At 50.4% G+C, this 17,030-nt stretch overlaps 2 protein-coding genes across 3 annotated transcripts in view; one reads left to right on the forward strand and one right to left on the reverse strand.

Annotated features, from left to right (window-relative positions):
• Positions 1–15,566, reverse strand: part of RUNX2 (RUNX family transcription factor 2) — a 132,634-nt gene extending 117,068 nt beyond the window's left edge. For both annotated transcript variants that reach the window (XM_075598550.1, XM_075598549.1), the window contains exon 1: positions 11,640–15,566. In XM_075598550.1, coding sequence (XP_075454665.1) covers positions 11,640–11,936 — 297 coding nt within the window. In that variant the 5' untranslated portion in view covers positions 11,937–15,566. The remainder of the gene's footprint in view (positions 1–11,639) is intronic.
• The window catches only part of SUPT3H (SPT3 homolog, SAGA and STAGA complex component), a 577,858-nt gene continuing 573,344 nt past the window's right edge, over positions 12,517–17,030 (forward strand). Inside the window, exon 1 of the mRNA XM_075598554.1 lies at positions 12,517–12,606. The gene's annotated coding sequence lies outside the window, so the exon portion shown is untranslated. The remainder of the gene's footprint in view (positions 12,607–17,030) is intronic.

Here is a 17,030-nt window from a genome sequence, read left to right on the forward strand (position 1 = left end):
CGTCGGGGCGGGGCAGGATTAGAAGCAGTGTGGGGTGTCGGGGCGGGGCAGGTGTAGAAGCAGTGTGGGGCGTCGGGGCGGGGCAGGATTAGAAGCAGTGTGGGGCGTCGGGGCGGGGCAGGATTAGAAGCAGTGTGGGGCGTCGGGGCAGGATTAGAAGCAGTGTGGGGCGTCGGGGCGGGGCAGGTATAGAAGCAGTGTGGGGTGTCGGGGCGGGGCAGGTATAGAAGCAGTGTGGGGCGTCGGGGCGGCCCAGGATTAGAGGCAGTGTGGGGTGTCGGGGCGGGGCAGGTATAGAAGCAGTGTGGGGCATCGGGGCGGGGCAGGTATAGAAGCAGTGTGGGGCGTCGGGGCAGCCCAGGTTTAGAAGCAGTGTGGGGCGTCGGGGCGGGGCAGGATTAGAAGCAGTGTGGGGTGTCGGGGCGGGGCAGGTATAGAAGCAGTGTGGGGCATCGGGGCGGGGCAGGTATAGAAGCAGTGTGGGGCGTCGGGGCAGCCCAGGTTTAGAAGCAGTGTGGGGTGTCGGGCGGGACAGGATTAGAAGCAGTGTGGGGCGTTGGGGCGGGACAGGATTAGAAGCAGTGTGGGGCGTCGGGGCGGGGCAGGATTAGAAGCAGTGTGGGGTGTCGGGCGGGACAGGATTAGAAGCAGTGTGGGGCGTCGGGGCGGGGCAGGATTAGAAGCAGTGTGGGGTGTCGGGGCGGGGCAGGATTAGAAGCAGTGTGGGGTGTCGGGGCAGGATTAGAAGCAGTGTGGGGTGTCGGGGCGGGGCAGGATTAGAAGCAGTGTGGGGTGTCGGGGCAGGATTAGAAGCAGTGTGGGGTGTCGGGGCGGGGCAGGATTAGAAGCAGTGTGGGGTGTCGGGGCAGGTTTAGAAGCAGTGTGGGGTGTCGGGGCGGGGCAGGATTAGAAGCAGTGTGGGGCGTCGGGGCGGGGCAGGATTAGAAGCAGTGTGGGGTGTCGGGGCAGGTTTAGAAGCAGTGTGGGGCGTCGGGGCAGGGTTTAGAAGCAGTGTGGGGTGTCGGGGCGGGGCAGGTATAGAAGCAGTGTGGGGCGTCGGGGCAGGATTAGAAGCAGTGTGGGGTGTCGGGGCAGGTTTAGAAGCAGTGTGGGGCGTCGGGGCGGGGCAGGTATAGAAGCAGTGTGGGGGGGCGGGTCAGGTTTAGAAGCAGTGTGGGGCGTCGGGGCGGGTATAGAAGCAGTGTGGGGCGTCAGGGCAGGTATAGAAGCAGTGTGGGGTGTCGGGGCAGGTATAGAAGCAGTGTGGGGCGTCGGGACGGGTATAGAAGCAGTGTGGGGCGTCGGGGCAGGTATAGAAGCAGTGTGGGGCGTCGGGGCAGGTATAGAAGCAGTGTGGGGCGTCAAGGCGGGTATAGAAGCAGTGTGGGGCGTCGGGGCAGGTATAGAAGCAGTGTGGGGTGTCGGGGCGGAGCAGGTATAGAAGCAGTGTGGGGCGTCGGGGCGGGACAGGATTAGAAGCAGTGTGGGGCGTCGGGGCGGGACAGGTATAGAAGCAGTGTGGGGCGTTGGGGCGGGACAGGATTAGAAACAGTGTGGGGCGTCGGGGCGGGTATAGAAGCAGTGTGGGGCGTCGGGGCGGGTATAGAAGCAGTGTGGGGCGTCGGGGCAGGTATAGAAACAGTGTGGGGTGTCGGGGCGCTATTGCACGGCTCTGGGTGTCATTACATTCTCCGGGCACCTCCGACACTCGCACATTCTCACTTCTTTCAAAAGAAAAAATGAAATTCTTTCAAAAGCGCTCCCCTCGCTCTGTTTCCGCAACATAAATATGATACACAGTCTTCTGAAAGGGAAGCTTTGCCCCCCCCCCCCTTGTTTAACCCCATGGGTGCCAGGCAGGCCTCTGCCTCTGCATTACGTGGAGACGTGTTTTTAATTAAATCAATTATTATTATTTATTTATTTTTAATTCATCCCATTCACAAATTCTTAGGACAAAAAACACCTCTAGGATTTCCATGTGTATTGAGATCCTTTTTAACACTGGGGGCGATATATGACCGTTGAAAAGCCCTTTTCACTAAATATAATGTAACATTACTACATTCACAGTATTGTAACCGCTCCTGGGCAGGGATTCCCTTTGTCCTGCTCCCAATCCCCGTTATTCCCGCGAGAGGAAAAAGGCCGGCATGCTGTAAAACATCATACAATGCTTATCAGCCGGCGCTCCAATTCTAAAGGGCACCCCAAGGTCCCAAAGAAATCATCCGTGGATAAAAGTGAAATGGGCACACGGACTGGCAGAGCTCCGAAAATGTATTGTGCCAAAATGCCCACCGTTTCGGCTGTGTAACACAGCCTTTATCAAGGTGAGGGCCGCAGTGCCCGTCCATATGTCAGGTTACCCCAGTTGTAGGGTCTCAGACACATCCCTCATATCTCTCTTTCTATATGTAACTCCCAGCATTTCTTTAATTGACCCATATGTAAAGTATTTCATACATTGTTAGTGCTATGTAAAAATAGGGATGTCTTTTGTGAAGGAATAAGCAGCTGAAAACAATCAATGTAAGTGTCAAATAATATCAATAATTCTTAAATTCATTGGATTTTCTAGGGCTCCGAGCAGTGGTCAAATGAACTATTTACCGCCCTAAATTGCCATGAGCTTTTTCTCATCTACAAATCTGGTGTCATTTTTATTTACAGTATCTATCTATCTATCTCTCTCTCTCTCTCTCTCTCTCTCTCTCTCTCTCTCTCTCTCTCTCTCTCTCTCTCTCTCTCTCTCTCTCTCTCTCTCTCTCTCTCTCTCTCTCTCTCTCTCTCTTCTCTCTCTCTCTCTCTCTCTCTCTCTCTCTATCTATCTATCCATATTAGGAGTGACCAACTCCAGTCTTCAAGGGCCACCAACAGGTCAGATTTTCAGGACAAAACTGCTTCAGCACCGGTGGCGATTGAGCCACCTGTGCTGAAGCAGGGAGCCACAGATTGAGCCACCTGTGCTGAAGCAGGTATATCCTTAAAACCTGACCTGCTGGGGGGTCTTGAGGAATGGAGTTGAGCCCCCCGGTATTAGAACAACAATCCTCTATAATGTATACCATGCCGAATAAGTCATTCTTGGACAACTGTGTATCTGTTGCCATGGTTTTTGCTCCAAATATACCTAATTGGGGCAAAAAGAGTGCAAGCGTATTAACATGTAATAACTTCTACTACGATATCTCCAGGCTCATAATCAGCCTTCCTGGCCAATCCTCTCTGCCATATATTGTTTTACTTGTCGAAGTGGCCTCGACAATATTGTATCATTGACGCACATAACATGTTTCATGTACGACTGTGATACACAGATAAATACTGTATGGCATTTTAGTATTTTTACTTTTTCTTTCTTATATTCACATAAAACCCTAATTTAAAAAAAACAGTTGAACTAAAAAAAAATTTAAATGCCCCTTTACTTTCAATGTGGAATTTCTTTATTTTAGTAAATGTATTTGATACAAAAGATGGATAAATGACCATCAGTGCTTAAATAGGAATTAAATATGAATTATGCCATTCCACTTGTAGAGGATATGTACACAGATTTCTAATATTGCAGAGGTGCTTAACTCCAGTCCTCAACAGGTCAGGTTTTGCAGATGTAGCCCAGCTTCAACACAGGTGGCTCAATCAGTCCCTGCTTCAGCACAGGTGGCTCAATCAGTCCCTGCTTCAGCACAAGTGGCTCCATCAGTGGCTCAGTCTTTGAACGAGCCACTGATTGAACCACCTGTGCTAAAGCTGGGATATCCTAAATACCTGACCTGTTTGGGGGTGAGGGGGGGGGATTTGGGGACTGGAGTAGAGTACCCCTGTAATCTTGCATTACAGTGTTATTTTATCACAATAACAAGACACTCGTGGCTACTTAGCAAAGTCTTGCAGCTGCCACATTGGTGTAACAGGTGGCGGGGAAAAAAAACAACACCAGATTTTTTTCAAGAAAGTTTTTTTTTCCTTTGAAAAATCTGGCATCAAATGTGTGCTGTGGTATTTATTGTCCAACGTTTACCGACACATATTCCTCCTTCTGTGGGAATGTTCTGTCCTTTTGAAACCGCCGTCTGTCCGTTTATTAAGAGAAAAGTTCAGTTGCATGCACGGCGTGTTCTTCGATAAGTTGCATGCTGGGCTGGCAGCGAGTGGGCAGGAGGGGCCGTGTGCTGCGTGAAACAAACACGCTCCCGCAGCCAGACCAGGCATTTCCTGCGCCGTGTATATACACTATCATATTATTCCATCGGGTTTTGGACCAGAAGGTTCCAGCTGCAGAACCTGGACAAAATATCAACACCTGATTTATCAAAGAAAAATTCCACTCCCCGGACATATTGAAATATAACCTGAAACAATGTCATTTGCACATGCAGGAGGGCCCCGGGTACGCGGCGGGATCCGTTCTAAGGGCCCGACGCAAAGCGAAAATCGCCGGAAACCGGAACCGGTGATTTTCAGCATGTGCGGACCTGCAATTTCCCCTCCTGCGCATGCGCGACCTCCGTTCCGCACATGCGCAACCTCGGCACCCCCTGTTCTGCGCATGCGCGACCTCGGACGTCCCCGCTCTGCGCATGCGCAGACATGGCGGCCCCCTTTTTTCTCCGCATGCGCGACCTCCGTTCCGGGCACGCGCAACCTCGGCACGCCCCCGTTCTGCGCACGCGCGACCTCGGCACCTCCCGCTCTGCGCATGCGCAGACATGGCGGCCCCCTTCTCCGTACCGGCGGATCGCCGAGAAGCGGGGCCCTGCTGTACTCTTCCCCCGAGTGTGTAGGCTCGGTGTTTGGGGAGTATTATCAGGAGGGGTTATTGAGAAGTGAAACTATCACAGAATACAGTGTCACACCCAGTGCAGAGCCAGTGCAAAAACAGTGCAGAGCCTGTGCAAAGTCAGTGCAGAGGCAATGCAAAACCAGTGCAGACCCTGTGCAGATCCAGTGCAGAAACAGTGCAAAACCTGTGCAGAGCCAGTGCAAAGCCAGTGCAGATCCAGTGCAAAATCAGTGCAGAGCCAGTGCAAAACCAGTGCAAATCCAGTCCAGAGCCAGTGTAATACCAGCGCAGAGCCAGTGCAAAGTCAGCGCAGAGCCAGTGCAAAGCCAGCGCAGAGCCAGAGCAGAGCCAGTGCAAAACCAGCGCAGATCCAGTGTAAAGCCAGCACAGAGCCAGTGCAGATCCAGTGTAAAGCCAGTGCAGATCCAGTGCAGATCCAGTACAGATCCAGTACAGAGCCAGCGCAGAGCTAGTGCAAAACCAGTGCAAAACCAGTGCAAAGAGCTGCCCCTACATTTCTCAAAGAAAATGAATCCTATTGAAAGCTATGGCGGCCCATTGTTTGGCACTGGCTTCATCCCAGGTTTGCACGTTGAATCCTTTAGAAATGTCCCAGTTTGATTTTTTTTTTAAATACACATACAAAACACCTCTAGATTTATCATCAAGTAAAGCCCCACTGAAATCACGGGGATTTCTGTCAGAAATCTGGTGCTGTTTCTTTTTTCCATTGGAGACGCTTTGACAAGCAGCAGGTCTTGTAATAAACTATTAATCAATGTCCCTACAGCAAAAAAAATCCCAACCACATTTATTAAAAATATATATATAATAACGGGATGTACTAAGTGTAGCAAATAGCGTTTTATGGTGAAAAGGTGTCACATTAAAATCTCATTTTAAATGGAACTAACCTAAAATGTCTCAATCAAAAATGATTTTGATTTTGGGGCGCACAGAGATGGCCTGCGCTTGGCGTTCAGATCTTAATGGGATGTACTAAAAAAATGATATTCCTGTGGGTCAAAAAAATAAGGGGAAAGTGCGTCAAAATCGCCCGCCCTGTCGCACACCCTAAAAAGTCTGTTCGTATTGTTGGCTTAGAATTAAGTTGCGATTTATCACCCCACACGTGTCTCTGTTGCCTCGGGGCTGTTTTCACTGTGTACGTGCGCAAAATGTATTATTTTCACCGCCTGGCTCTCAGAAATAAGACTACACTCGTCTTTTGTATTTATTAGCTCTAGTTGTAATAACAAAAATATACACGTAAAATCTGTTTTAAGTACACCGTTCAGGTGACGATATGCGGCAAGACTCGTTCCAAGCAGCGAATTCTGCGTCGTACGTATGAACTCTTTCGAATAGGATCTCGGTAAATAGGCCCCCCGTAATTAGTGATATTTTCTGTGTTGATGAACCAGGCGCGTTACAGCTGCGCAGCCGGGAAACTCTACTAAATAACTGTCCTTGGGAATTATTTATTCAGGTTTTCTCTGCTGTAAAATTCCACGAGTACTCGTCTCTGGCTGCAAAAAAAAACACGCAGTGGGGGGAGGTTTTTTTTTTTTTGTTAATTTCCTTAAAGAAATCCGATGCAGCTTCTTGCATTCACTTTTTGCAAAAACCCTGCCGCCTTCGCCGTGTAACCCTCGCAGCCTGCTTGTGAGCTGGCAACGGGGGGCAGGGGGGGGAAGAAACAGCACCAGAATTATTGTCAAAAAATGCAGTACTTCCACGGGGATTTTTCTTATAAACCCGCTGCTGTTTTTACACCGTTTTGGTACTTGGGGGGGGCACTTTAATGTCCAGTAATCCTTGCGAAATACCCCCTTTAAATATGACCACTGCCCTTATTATCGACAAACCAGGAGTATTTCTTGTTTACAAAGCGGCAGCACCACTTATGTTGTTTCTCTTAATTACATCTTGTGGCTTAAACCAGTACCGAACAAACTCGCACGTTCCCCACGTTTCAGGGGGACGGCAGCAGTTTCTTTAAGCCTCTTCCTGTCTTGTTTTCAGAGCGCGGAGAAACTATTTTTGTTTAAAGATCTCCGATTCGCTTTGCCCCGCTGTTTAAAAGTCTCGAGGTGATGTTATTTAGCAGCAGTCTCCCAGCTGGGTAACAACCAGTAATCATTTCCAAATTGGCCAAAGGAAAAGAAACACACGGCTTCTCAATAGATACGTTCCCTTCGCCGAGTCTGACCCCCCCCCCCCTCCCTCCCCAGTCTTGCAGGGGGAATTACTTGAATAAAAAGGAATTACAGCTCTATTTAATAAACGCTCCCCTGATGCAAAGTGAGAGCGACAGTGAGAGCCAGCAGCATCGCGGGTCTCAGACACGGAGTACCACGGATTTTAACATGTGGGGGGTCTACATACGGAAAGTCACTGCAAAACTGGGGAAGTCACAATAAGACGCTTAAGGGGCAGATGTAGCAAAGTCTGCAGGCTGCAAAAGTGGTGTAAATCTGGTGCAAAAAACTGCACCAAATTTATCGAAGAAAAAAAAATCCCGTTGGAAGCAATAGAGGTTTTGCCTCGATACACTTGGTGCAGTTTTTTTTGCACCACTTTTGCAGCCGGGAGATTTTCATACATCTGCCCCGACGTATTTCCTGGGATACATTCGGTGCAATACTCTTGCCGCAGTTTCGCAGCCGCAGGGCGATAGTAAACGTCTCATTTCACTCAGCACATTCTACGTGGAACACTGGGAGTTACAACCTCGGTGGGGGAATATTACACAGGGCACCGGGGGTCATTCATCACAGCCAGGGGGGGGGGGGGGAAAGAAACAGCACCAGATTGATCTAAACAAGAAAGCCAGCTAAAAACAACCCCGCAACCCTTCACCTCTTTAGGGTCACACTTTGCCATGATGACACCAACCCAACATAAGAAGCGACACAAGTACATCAGATTTAGAAAGTTAACATTGTGAGAAAGGAGTCTTTGCCTCCCAGGGGGTATATGTATCAAGGCAAAAGTGGGGCGATTCTGGTGCAAAAAAACATTATATATCAAAGTACAAATCCTAGATTATAATAGGACTTTTTTTCTTTAAAAAATGTGATGCTGTTTTTGCCCCAGAGTTGCCCCAGTAATGTGCCAGGTCTTGATAATTGCACCCTACTCCGTTTTCACCACTGCCCACAAATACCCCTCCTTGGGAGCTATTGATCATAAAAACGCCTGAATGCAAAACGGGTGCGCACAATAAAACCGCACCAGATTTATAAAGGGGGAAGAAATGATCACTGAAATAACAGATTTGTTTTGTTCTTCCCGATAAGTAGAAAGGGGGTTTAATCAAAGATGCCCATTATCGACGGTTTGCAGCTGAAAAACTGATACCGGTGCAAAAAAACGGCACCAGATTTACCGAGATCCTATTGGTTTCAATTGGAATATTTGTCCTTAGTAAGGTTGGGGCTGGGGAGCGGGTGTTTGCAGCTGGGACACTTTGATAAATTGATCCCCAAGTCTATTAGGTGAACAGTGCAACAAAAAAAACAGCACCAGATTTATCAAAGAAAAGGAATTGCATTAAGAGAAATTAGAGTGTTTTCTTTGATATATCTGGTGCAATTCTTTTGCACTGGTTTTGCACTAGCAGCGCAGCAGGGAGACGTTAGTAATTAACCCCCTCGAGCCAAAAGGCTGCACCAGATTTCTCACAGAAAAGGATCCCGCAGAATACAATGAGGGTCATTTATCAAAGACTCCCGGCTTCGCAATTAGGGGAAACCCCCAGGTCTGTACATTATGTAAAAACTGGGGCAAATAATCTTCAGCATATTTATCCAGGCAACAATGGTGCAATACAGGGGCAAAACGAACAGCCCACAGCACAAAACAATCCCATTGACATCAACAGAGTTTTTGTATTTGACATATCTGGAGCAATTTTTTTGCCCCAGCTTTGCACCACTTCATAAATATGCTGCAGGCGTTTGCACCCGGGAGACCCAACACGTTTCATGCACATCCTGCCCCATACAATAACATTTAATCTTTTGCACAACTCTTGCAGCCCACAGGAAAAAAATGATCCCCTCGGCTCCCCACACAAACACACAAAGGTATCAAAAGTAGTGCAATTTTGGGGCAAAAAATTTCAAAAGAACAATCCCAGTAAAAGCAATAAGGTTGGATGTATCAAAGTCTGCAGGCTGCAAAAGTGGGCACAATACTGCACCAAATGTATCAAAGCTAAAACCCCATTAGAAAACAGTGGGATTTTTGCCTTAATAAATTCGGTGCAGCGTTTTTGCCCCACTTTGCACCCTTCTTGCAGCCGGGGCAACTTTGACAAAGCCACGCTATAGAATTTTAATTATATATACATCTGGTGCTATTATTTTGCCCCAGAATAGCTTCACTTGCTTTGCATTTAAAACATAGATTTTCTTATTTGATAACTTGGCACCAGTTCTGCTCTGGAGATTGGCCGCCCTGCACATACCCGCTGTATCGAGGCAAAAGTGGTGCAGAGCTGGGGCAACACAGATCTGTACAGGCAGTCTTCGGTTATCCGAAACCATGCGTTACTCAAAATGGCGTTGGATAGCGAAACGTTGTAAAGCGAAACACGTTTTCCCATAGGAACACTGTTTAAATGAAAGGTTCCGTTCCTGGAGGCATTTTTAATGCTAAAATACACAAAATATTTTACGCTGACAATAAAATATGCAGCACACACATAAATTATATAGTGTATATACTGTATTATATATATAATATAACATAATATATAAATATAATATATTATATAGTATTATATAGTATAATAAATATATATTATATACACATAAACAACTTTGCAAAGCGTCGTAAGAGCGTTGGATGAGCCGTTTTGGCGTTGTAAAAATGAACATAGGTATGCATTGCATAGCGTTGGATAAGCCATTCGTTGTAAAACGAGGACTGCCTGTAATAGCTGTACCACAGAAACAAATCCCACTGAAATCAATAGGATTTACTGATTTGATATATTTAGCGCAATTTATTTGCCCCAGATTTGCACTACTTTTATGTATAAAGCCAAAAGTGGTGCAATTATGGAGCAAAACAAACCAAGATAAAAAAAAAAAATCTTTTTGATTTCAGTGGAATTTCTTCCTAATACATATTGGGCTCTCCCAGCTGCAATACTAGGGCCAGTCTGCCCTAGGATGCATCAAAGGGGGAAAATCCCATTGGAATCAATAGGGTTTTATTCTTTCATACATATGGTGCAATTGTTTTGCCCCACAATTGCACCACTGTTGCCTTGATATATATACCCCACATTCTGCAATTGTTCTGCCCCAGATTTGCACTTGATACAAATGGGCACACAGAGCACATATATCAAGGCAAAAATGGATCAATTCTAGGGCTAAACAATGACACCATATGTATAAAAAAAAAAAACCTGATTGCAATGGGATTTGTTTCTTTAACAGAGCAATGGTTTCACCCCAGAATTGCACTAGTTTGTCCTTAATATACATGCACCCATGAATCAAGGCAAAAGTGGGGCAATTCGAGGGCAACAAGTCTGCACTATAAGCATCAAAAAACATTGAAATCAACCGCATTATTTGATTTGATACACATGGTGCAATGGTTCTGCCCCACAATTGCCACTCTTGCCCCTGCTACACATACCCCACATTGCACAGTGGCACTGCCCCACTCTTGCAACTGCTACACATACCCCCACATTGCACAATTGCACTGCCCCACTCTTGCCCTGCTACACATACCCCCACATTGCACAGTGGCACTGCCCCACTCTTGCCCTGCTACACATACCCCCACATTGCACAGTGGCTCTGCCCCACTCTTGCCCCACTACACATACCCCACAGGGCACAGTGGCACTGCCCCATTCTTGCCCCTGCTATACATACCCCACATTGCACAGTGGCACTGCCCCACTCTTGCCCCACTACACATACCCCACATTGCACAATGGCATTGCCCCACTCTTGCCCCTGCTACACATACCCCCACATTGCACAGTGGCACTGCCCCACTCTTGCCCCTGCTACACATACCCCACATTGCACAGTGGCACTGCCCCACTCTTGCCCCTGCTACACATACCCCACATTGCACAGTGGCACTGCCCCACTCTTGCCCCTGCTACACATACCCCACATTGCACAGTGGCACTGCCCCACTCTTGCCCCTGCTACACATACCCCCACATTGCACAGTGGCACTGCCCCACTCTTGCCCCTGCTACACATACCCCACATTGCACAGTGGCACTGCCCCACTCTTGCCCCTGCTACACATACCCCACATTGCACAGTGGCACTGCCCCACTCTTGCCCCTGCTATACATACCCCACATTGCACAGTGGCACTGCCCCACTCTTGCCCCTGCTACACATACCCCACATTGCACAGTGGCACTGCCTCACTCCTGCCCTTGCTACACATACCCCACATTGCGCTGTGGCACTGCCCCACTCTTGCCCCACTCCACATACCCCACATTGCACAGTGGCACTGCCCCACTCTTGCCCCACTCCACATACCCCACATTGCACAGTGGCACTGCCCCACTCTTGCCCTGCTACACATACCCCACATTGCACAGTGGCACTGCCCACTCTTGCCCCACTACACATACCCCCACATTGCACAGTGGCACTGCCCCACTCTTGCCCTGCTACACATACCCCACATTGCACAGTGGCACTGCCCACTCTTGCCCCACTACACATACCCCCACATTGCACAGTGGCACTGCCCCACTCTTGCCCCACTACACATACCCCCACATTGCACAGTGGCACTGCCCCACATACCCCCACATTGCGCTGTGGCACTGCCAGGCACTCACCTTGAACGCCACGGGCAGGGTCTTGTTGCAGCGCCAGTGGGAGGGCAGCACCGAGCACAGGAAGTTGGGGCTGTCCGTGCGCACCAGCTCGGCCGGGTGATCCGCGATGATCTCCACCATGCTGCGGTTATCATGCGCCCGCAGCCGGGGCACCCCCACCTCCTGCTGCGGCGGCTGCGGCGGGTGCGGCTGCGGCGGGACGGACACCGGGCTCGCGTCGCTCATCTTGCCGGGCTGCAGGCTGCTGGAGGGGGGGCTGAACCTCCGGCTGGTGCTGGGATCTACGGGAATACGCATCACCAGGGGTTATTGGCAAGGTGGGGGGTAGGGGGGCAAATACTGCACAGAAGGGGGGAGGGGGGGCAAATAAATCGCTTCAATTGTAACAATAAAGAATAGAAGATAAGTCTGGGCAGCAAAAAAATACTGGCACGTGAGTAATGTGCTGCCCTGCCAGGGGTGAGTTTCTGGTGGTGTGGAGGCGGTGAGCGGTATATGCGGGGAGCGGTTTATCCGGTGGCTCAGTGCATGTGCCGGCGGGGTAGTTGGCTGCTGGTAGTCGGTGCGTGAGGATGAGGCTGGTGAGCGGTATATGCGGGGAGCGGTTTATCCGGTTGCTCAGTTCATGTGACTGCAGGTAGCTGGCTGCGTGTGGATGAGGCTGGTGAGCGGTATATGTGGGGAGCGGTTTATCCGGTTGCTCAGTTCATGTGACTGCAGGTAGTTGGCTGCGGGTGGAGGTGAGGGGCGCTTTGCCGCGGCTTTGTTGCCGGTGAATGCTGGATCTCGTCTTGGAAGCTGCTGCTGCTGCTCACGCGTGGGTGGGATGTGTGGATCCTGGGTGGGGTGGAGGGGGTTACCGTCGCTTTATCCGGGGGGTGGGAGAGCGGTGTATGCTGCATGCAACATGGAAATGAGGGTCGGCTGAAGCCGAGAGCCGCTGTGTTGGTGGCAGAGCAGACACTGGGTGAGTTGGGTGCCCAGACCTTGGCTCTGAAAGTTTCTCAGTCTCTTACTGTTGGGTCTCTCTCTGTTTCTCTCTGTCTCCTCTGCAGAGGGCTGGGTGCTGCAGGGTGCCCCTGTGCAGAAGGCTGGGTGCTGCAGGGTGACCCTGTGCAGAGGGCTGGGTGCTGCACGGTGCCCCTGTGCAGAGTGCTGGGTGCTGCAGGGTGCCCCTGTGCAGAGGGCTGGGTGCTAGAGGCTGCCCCTGTGCAGAGGGCTGGGTGCTGCAGGGTGCCCCTCTGCAGAGGGCTGGGTGCTGCAGGGTACCCCTGTGCAGAGGGCTGGGTGCTGCAGGGTGCCCCTGTGCAGAGAGCTGGGTGCTGCAGGGTGCCCCTGTGCAGAGGGCTGGGTGCTGCAGGGTGCCCCTGTGCAGAGGGCTGGGTGCTGCAGGGTGCCCCTGTGCAGAGGGCTGGGTGCTGCAGGGTGCCCCTGTGCAGAGGGCTGGGTGCTGCAGAGTACTGAGCAAGGTACAGGATGCGTATATTTAGTGGGACGGAGTACAGTCTGTTAAGTGAGGCTCCAGGGTACCAGGTCAGTCTGCGTGAGCTTTAAAGGCTCAGGCTCGGGACAGGGTGCTGCTTTGCCACTGGCACTCCGGGGACATACTCCCTCTCTGGGTGTAAGATGTGGCTTGGTGGGGATATATTCTGGGTTGTGTGTCCCTTTCTGTAGGGAGTAGGGGGCAGTTTCTCTCTGTGTAATTGTTCCGTTGCTGGGTCAGTACGATGAGTGGACTCTAAGTGGTGCTGTGCCCCCCACTTCCAGGTCAGTGTACTTTATTTGGCCCCAAATGTGTCCCCCTAGTCCCAGCTCGGTGGGTTATTTTTTCGGTACATGAGCCCCCTTGGCAGTAACTCTTGGTGTTATCTATCTGCAGTTCAGGGTGCTGTATATGTCCTCTGTAACAACTCAGGTTGCTGTATATGTCCTCTGTAACAACTCAGGGTGCTGTATATGTCCTCTGTAACAACTCAGGGTGCTGTGTATGTCCTCTGTAACAACTCAGGGCGCTGTATATGTCCTCTGTAACAACTCAGGGTGCTGTGTATGTCCTCTGTAACAACTCAGGGTGCTGTATATGTCCTCTGTAACAACTCAGGGTGCTGTGTATGTCCTCTGTAACAACTCAGGGCGCTGTATATGTCCTCTGTAACAACTCAGGGTGCTGTGTATGTCCTCTGTAACAACTCAGGGTGCTGTGTATGTCTTCTGTAACAACTCAGGGTGCTGTGTATGTCCTCTGTAACAACTCAGGGTGCTGTATATGTCCTCTGTAACAACTCAGGGTGCTGTATATGTCCTCTGTAACAACCCAGGGTGCTGTATATGTCCTCTGTAACAACTCAGGGTGCTGTATGTCCTCTGTAACAACTCAGGGTGCTGTATATGTCCTCTGTAACAACTCAGGGTGCTGTGTATGTCCTCTGTAACAACTCAAGGTGCTGTGTCAGTATGTGTGCCCCCAACAACTTAAGGTGCTGTGTGTTCCCTTGTATCTGTGCATTAGCGTGTCTGTGGCTGAGGTTCAGTGTATCTGCGGCTGAGAATGAGGGAATATGTGGCTGAGGAGCAGGGTATCTGGCTGAGAAGCAGGTGGCTGTGAGCAGGGTATCTGTGGCCGAGGAGCAGTGTATCTGTGGCTGTGAGCAGGGTATCTGTGGCTCAGTGTATCTGTGGATCAGGGTATCTGTTGCTGAGAAGCAGGTTATCTGTGGAGCAGGGTATCTGTTGCTGAGAAGCAGGTTATCTGTGGAGCAGGGTATCTGTTGCTGAGAAGCAGGTTATCTGTGGAGCAGGGTATCTGTGGCTGTGGAGCAGGGTATCTGTGGAGCAGGGTGTCTGTGGAGCAGGATATCTGTGGCTGTGGAGCAGGGTATCTGTGGCTGTGGAGCAGGGTATCTGTGGCTGTGGAGCAGGGTATCTGTGGCTGTGGAGCAGGGTATCTGTGGCTGTGGAGCAGGGTATCTGTGGCTGTGGAGCAGGGTATCTGTGGCTGTGGAGCAGGGTATCTGTGGCTGTGGAGCAAGGTATCTGTGGCTGCCCCTCTCAGCACACAGCAGCAGCAGAAACCTCCCCGGGAAGCGCTTGCTGATACCTCGGTCTCCGCAGTAGCTGCTGCTGGTTCCGAGCAGCGCCGGAGTCTCCCCGCATCTCACAGCGCACAGCGGGGACAGGGAGCGGGACTGCGCCGGGGGGGACACTGCCAGGGGAGGGGCACCGGTCTCACCCGGTCATGTCACCTAGTCCCTTTAACGCATCCCAGACACACAGCCCTGTGGCACAGCGGGGGGGCACTGTCACTTCTTGCTGGCAGCCCCACTGGAATCAACAGGACAAAGTCTGATCTACAGATCTCCGGTGACTTCCATGAAATAAAAAACCTCCAGAAAACCTTCCCCCATGTCCTCGTGTGCCTGAAATCTTCCTGTATTTCTTTTACACCGATTTAAAAAAAAAAAGGGAGAACTGGATCTCTTCTTCAGATTTTGTCAGGATCTCCTGATCCAAGGAGGGGGGGGGGGTGGAAATGGATCTCTTCTTCAGATCTTGTCAGGATCTCCTGATCCAAGGAGGGGGGGGGTGGAAATGGATCTCTTCTTCAGATCTTGTCAGGATCTCCTGATCCAAGGAGGGGGGGGTGGAAATGGATCTCTTCTTCAGATCTTGTCAGGATCTCCTGATCCAAGGAGGGGGGGGGGGGTAAAGGCTGCGGTGGGGAGATGAGAAAGGAAGCCGCAGGTTTTTGGTACTGGAAACGTATGTGTTTCTGTTCTTTCCCCTTTGGAGGCTGGGACTTGGAGTGATTAGGGGGGTTTGTGGTTTCTAGGAGTGAGCCCTGTACAGCCACTGGAGTTTTTATGCACATGAGAAGCAGAAGCACGTGGGGTCCTGAGAAATCATCACAAGGCTTAGACTCATTAGCATTTCCAGCCTCCAATCCACAGCAGTCAGCCAGTCCACATCAACAAAAAGAATGTGTGTGTGTGTGTGTGTGTGTGTGTGTGTGTGTGTGTGTGTGTGTGTGTGTGTGTGTGTGTGTGTGTGTGTGTGTGTGTGTGTGTGTGTGTGTGTGTGTGTGTGTGTGTGTGTGTGTGTGTGTGTGTGTGTGTGTGTGTGTGTGTGTGTGTGTGTGTGTGTGTGTGTCATCAGATTGAGCCGATCTCACCACCAGAAACACATGGCAATGAGCAGATCTCTATCCCAAGCCCTCGACTCTTTTTATCTATTACAAAAAATTTTTTATCTGCTGGCAAAGATTATATTAAATATAGGATCTCTGAAGGATCTGTAGGTCTGTCCCTGGTTGCATAAAAAAAATATATATATTATTATTTTTTTAAGGCAGCAAAAGGTGAGTGTGCTTAGTGACTATCTTTCTAAAGGAAAAAAAAAAGGGCAGATCTTATTCAAACACATTTACATACCCAGTAGTGTAGAAGCGCTAAACACCTCCCTTGCCCATCACAAGCTATGAAAACCCTGCATTGTAGTGTCTGGAGCTTTCCTCAGGCAGGTCCTGTTTGCACCTCGGATTGGGCAGAGAAGTTTTCTGCAGTGGTTGTGGGGTGCGATATGGGGGAAGTGGTTGTGGGGTGTGATATGGGGGGAAGTGGTTGTGGGGTGTGATATGGGAGGAAGTGCTTGTGGGGTGTGATATGGGGGAAGTGGTTGTGGGGTGTGATATGGGAGGAAGTGGTTGTGGGGTGTGATATTTAGGGAAGTAGTTGTGGGGTGTGATATGGGGGAAATGGTTGTGGGGTGTGATATGGGGGAAAGTGGTTGTGGGGTGTGATATGGGGGGAAGTGGTTGTGGGGTGTGATATGGGGGGAAGTGATTGTGGGGTGTGATATGGGGGGAAGTGGTTGTGTGGTGTGATATGGGGGTAAGTGGTTGTGTGGTGTGATATGGGGGTAAGTGGTTGTGGGGTGTTATATGGGGGGAAGTGGTTGTCGGGTGTGATATGAAGGGAAGTGGTTGTGGGGTGTGAGATGGCTGGAAGTGGTTGTGGGGTGTGATATGGGGGAAGTGGTTGTGGGGTGTGATATGGGGGGAAGTGGTTGTGGGGTGTGATATGGGGGAAGTGGTTGTGGGGTGTGATATGGGGGAAGTGGTTGTGGGGTGTGATATGGGGGGAAGTGGTTGTGGGGTGTGATATGGGGGAAGTGGTTGTGGGGTGTGATATGGGGGGAAGTGGTTGTGGGGGAAGTGGTTGTGGGGTGTGATATGGGGGGAAGTGGTTGTGGGGTGTGAGATGGGTGGAAGTGGTTGTGGGGTGTGATATGGGGGAAGTGGTTGTGGGGTGTGATATGGGGGAAGTGGTTGTGGGGTGTGATATGGGGGGAAGTGGTTGTGGGGTGTGATATGGGGGAAGTGGTTGTGGGGTGTGA

Source organism: Ascaphus truei, chromosome 4 (genome assembly GCF_040206685.1).
Source record: "Ascaphus truei isolate aAscTru1 chromosome 4, aAscTru1.hap1, whole genome shotgun sequence".
Lineage (NCBI taxonomy): Eukaryota > Metazoa > Chordata > Amphibia > Anura > Ascaphidae > Ascaphus > Ascaphus truei.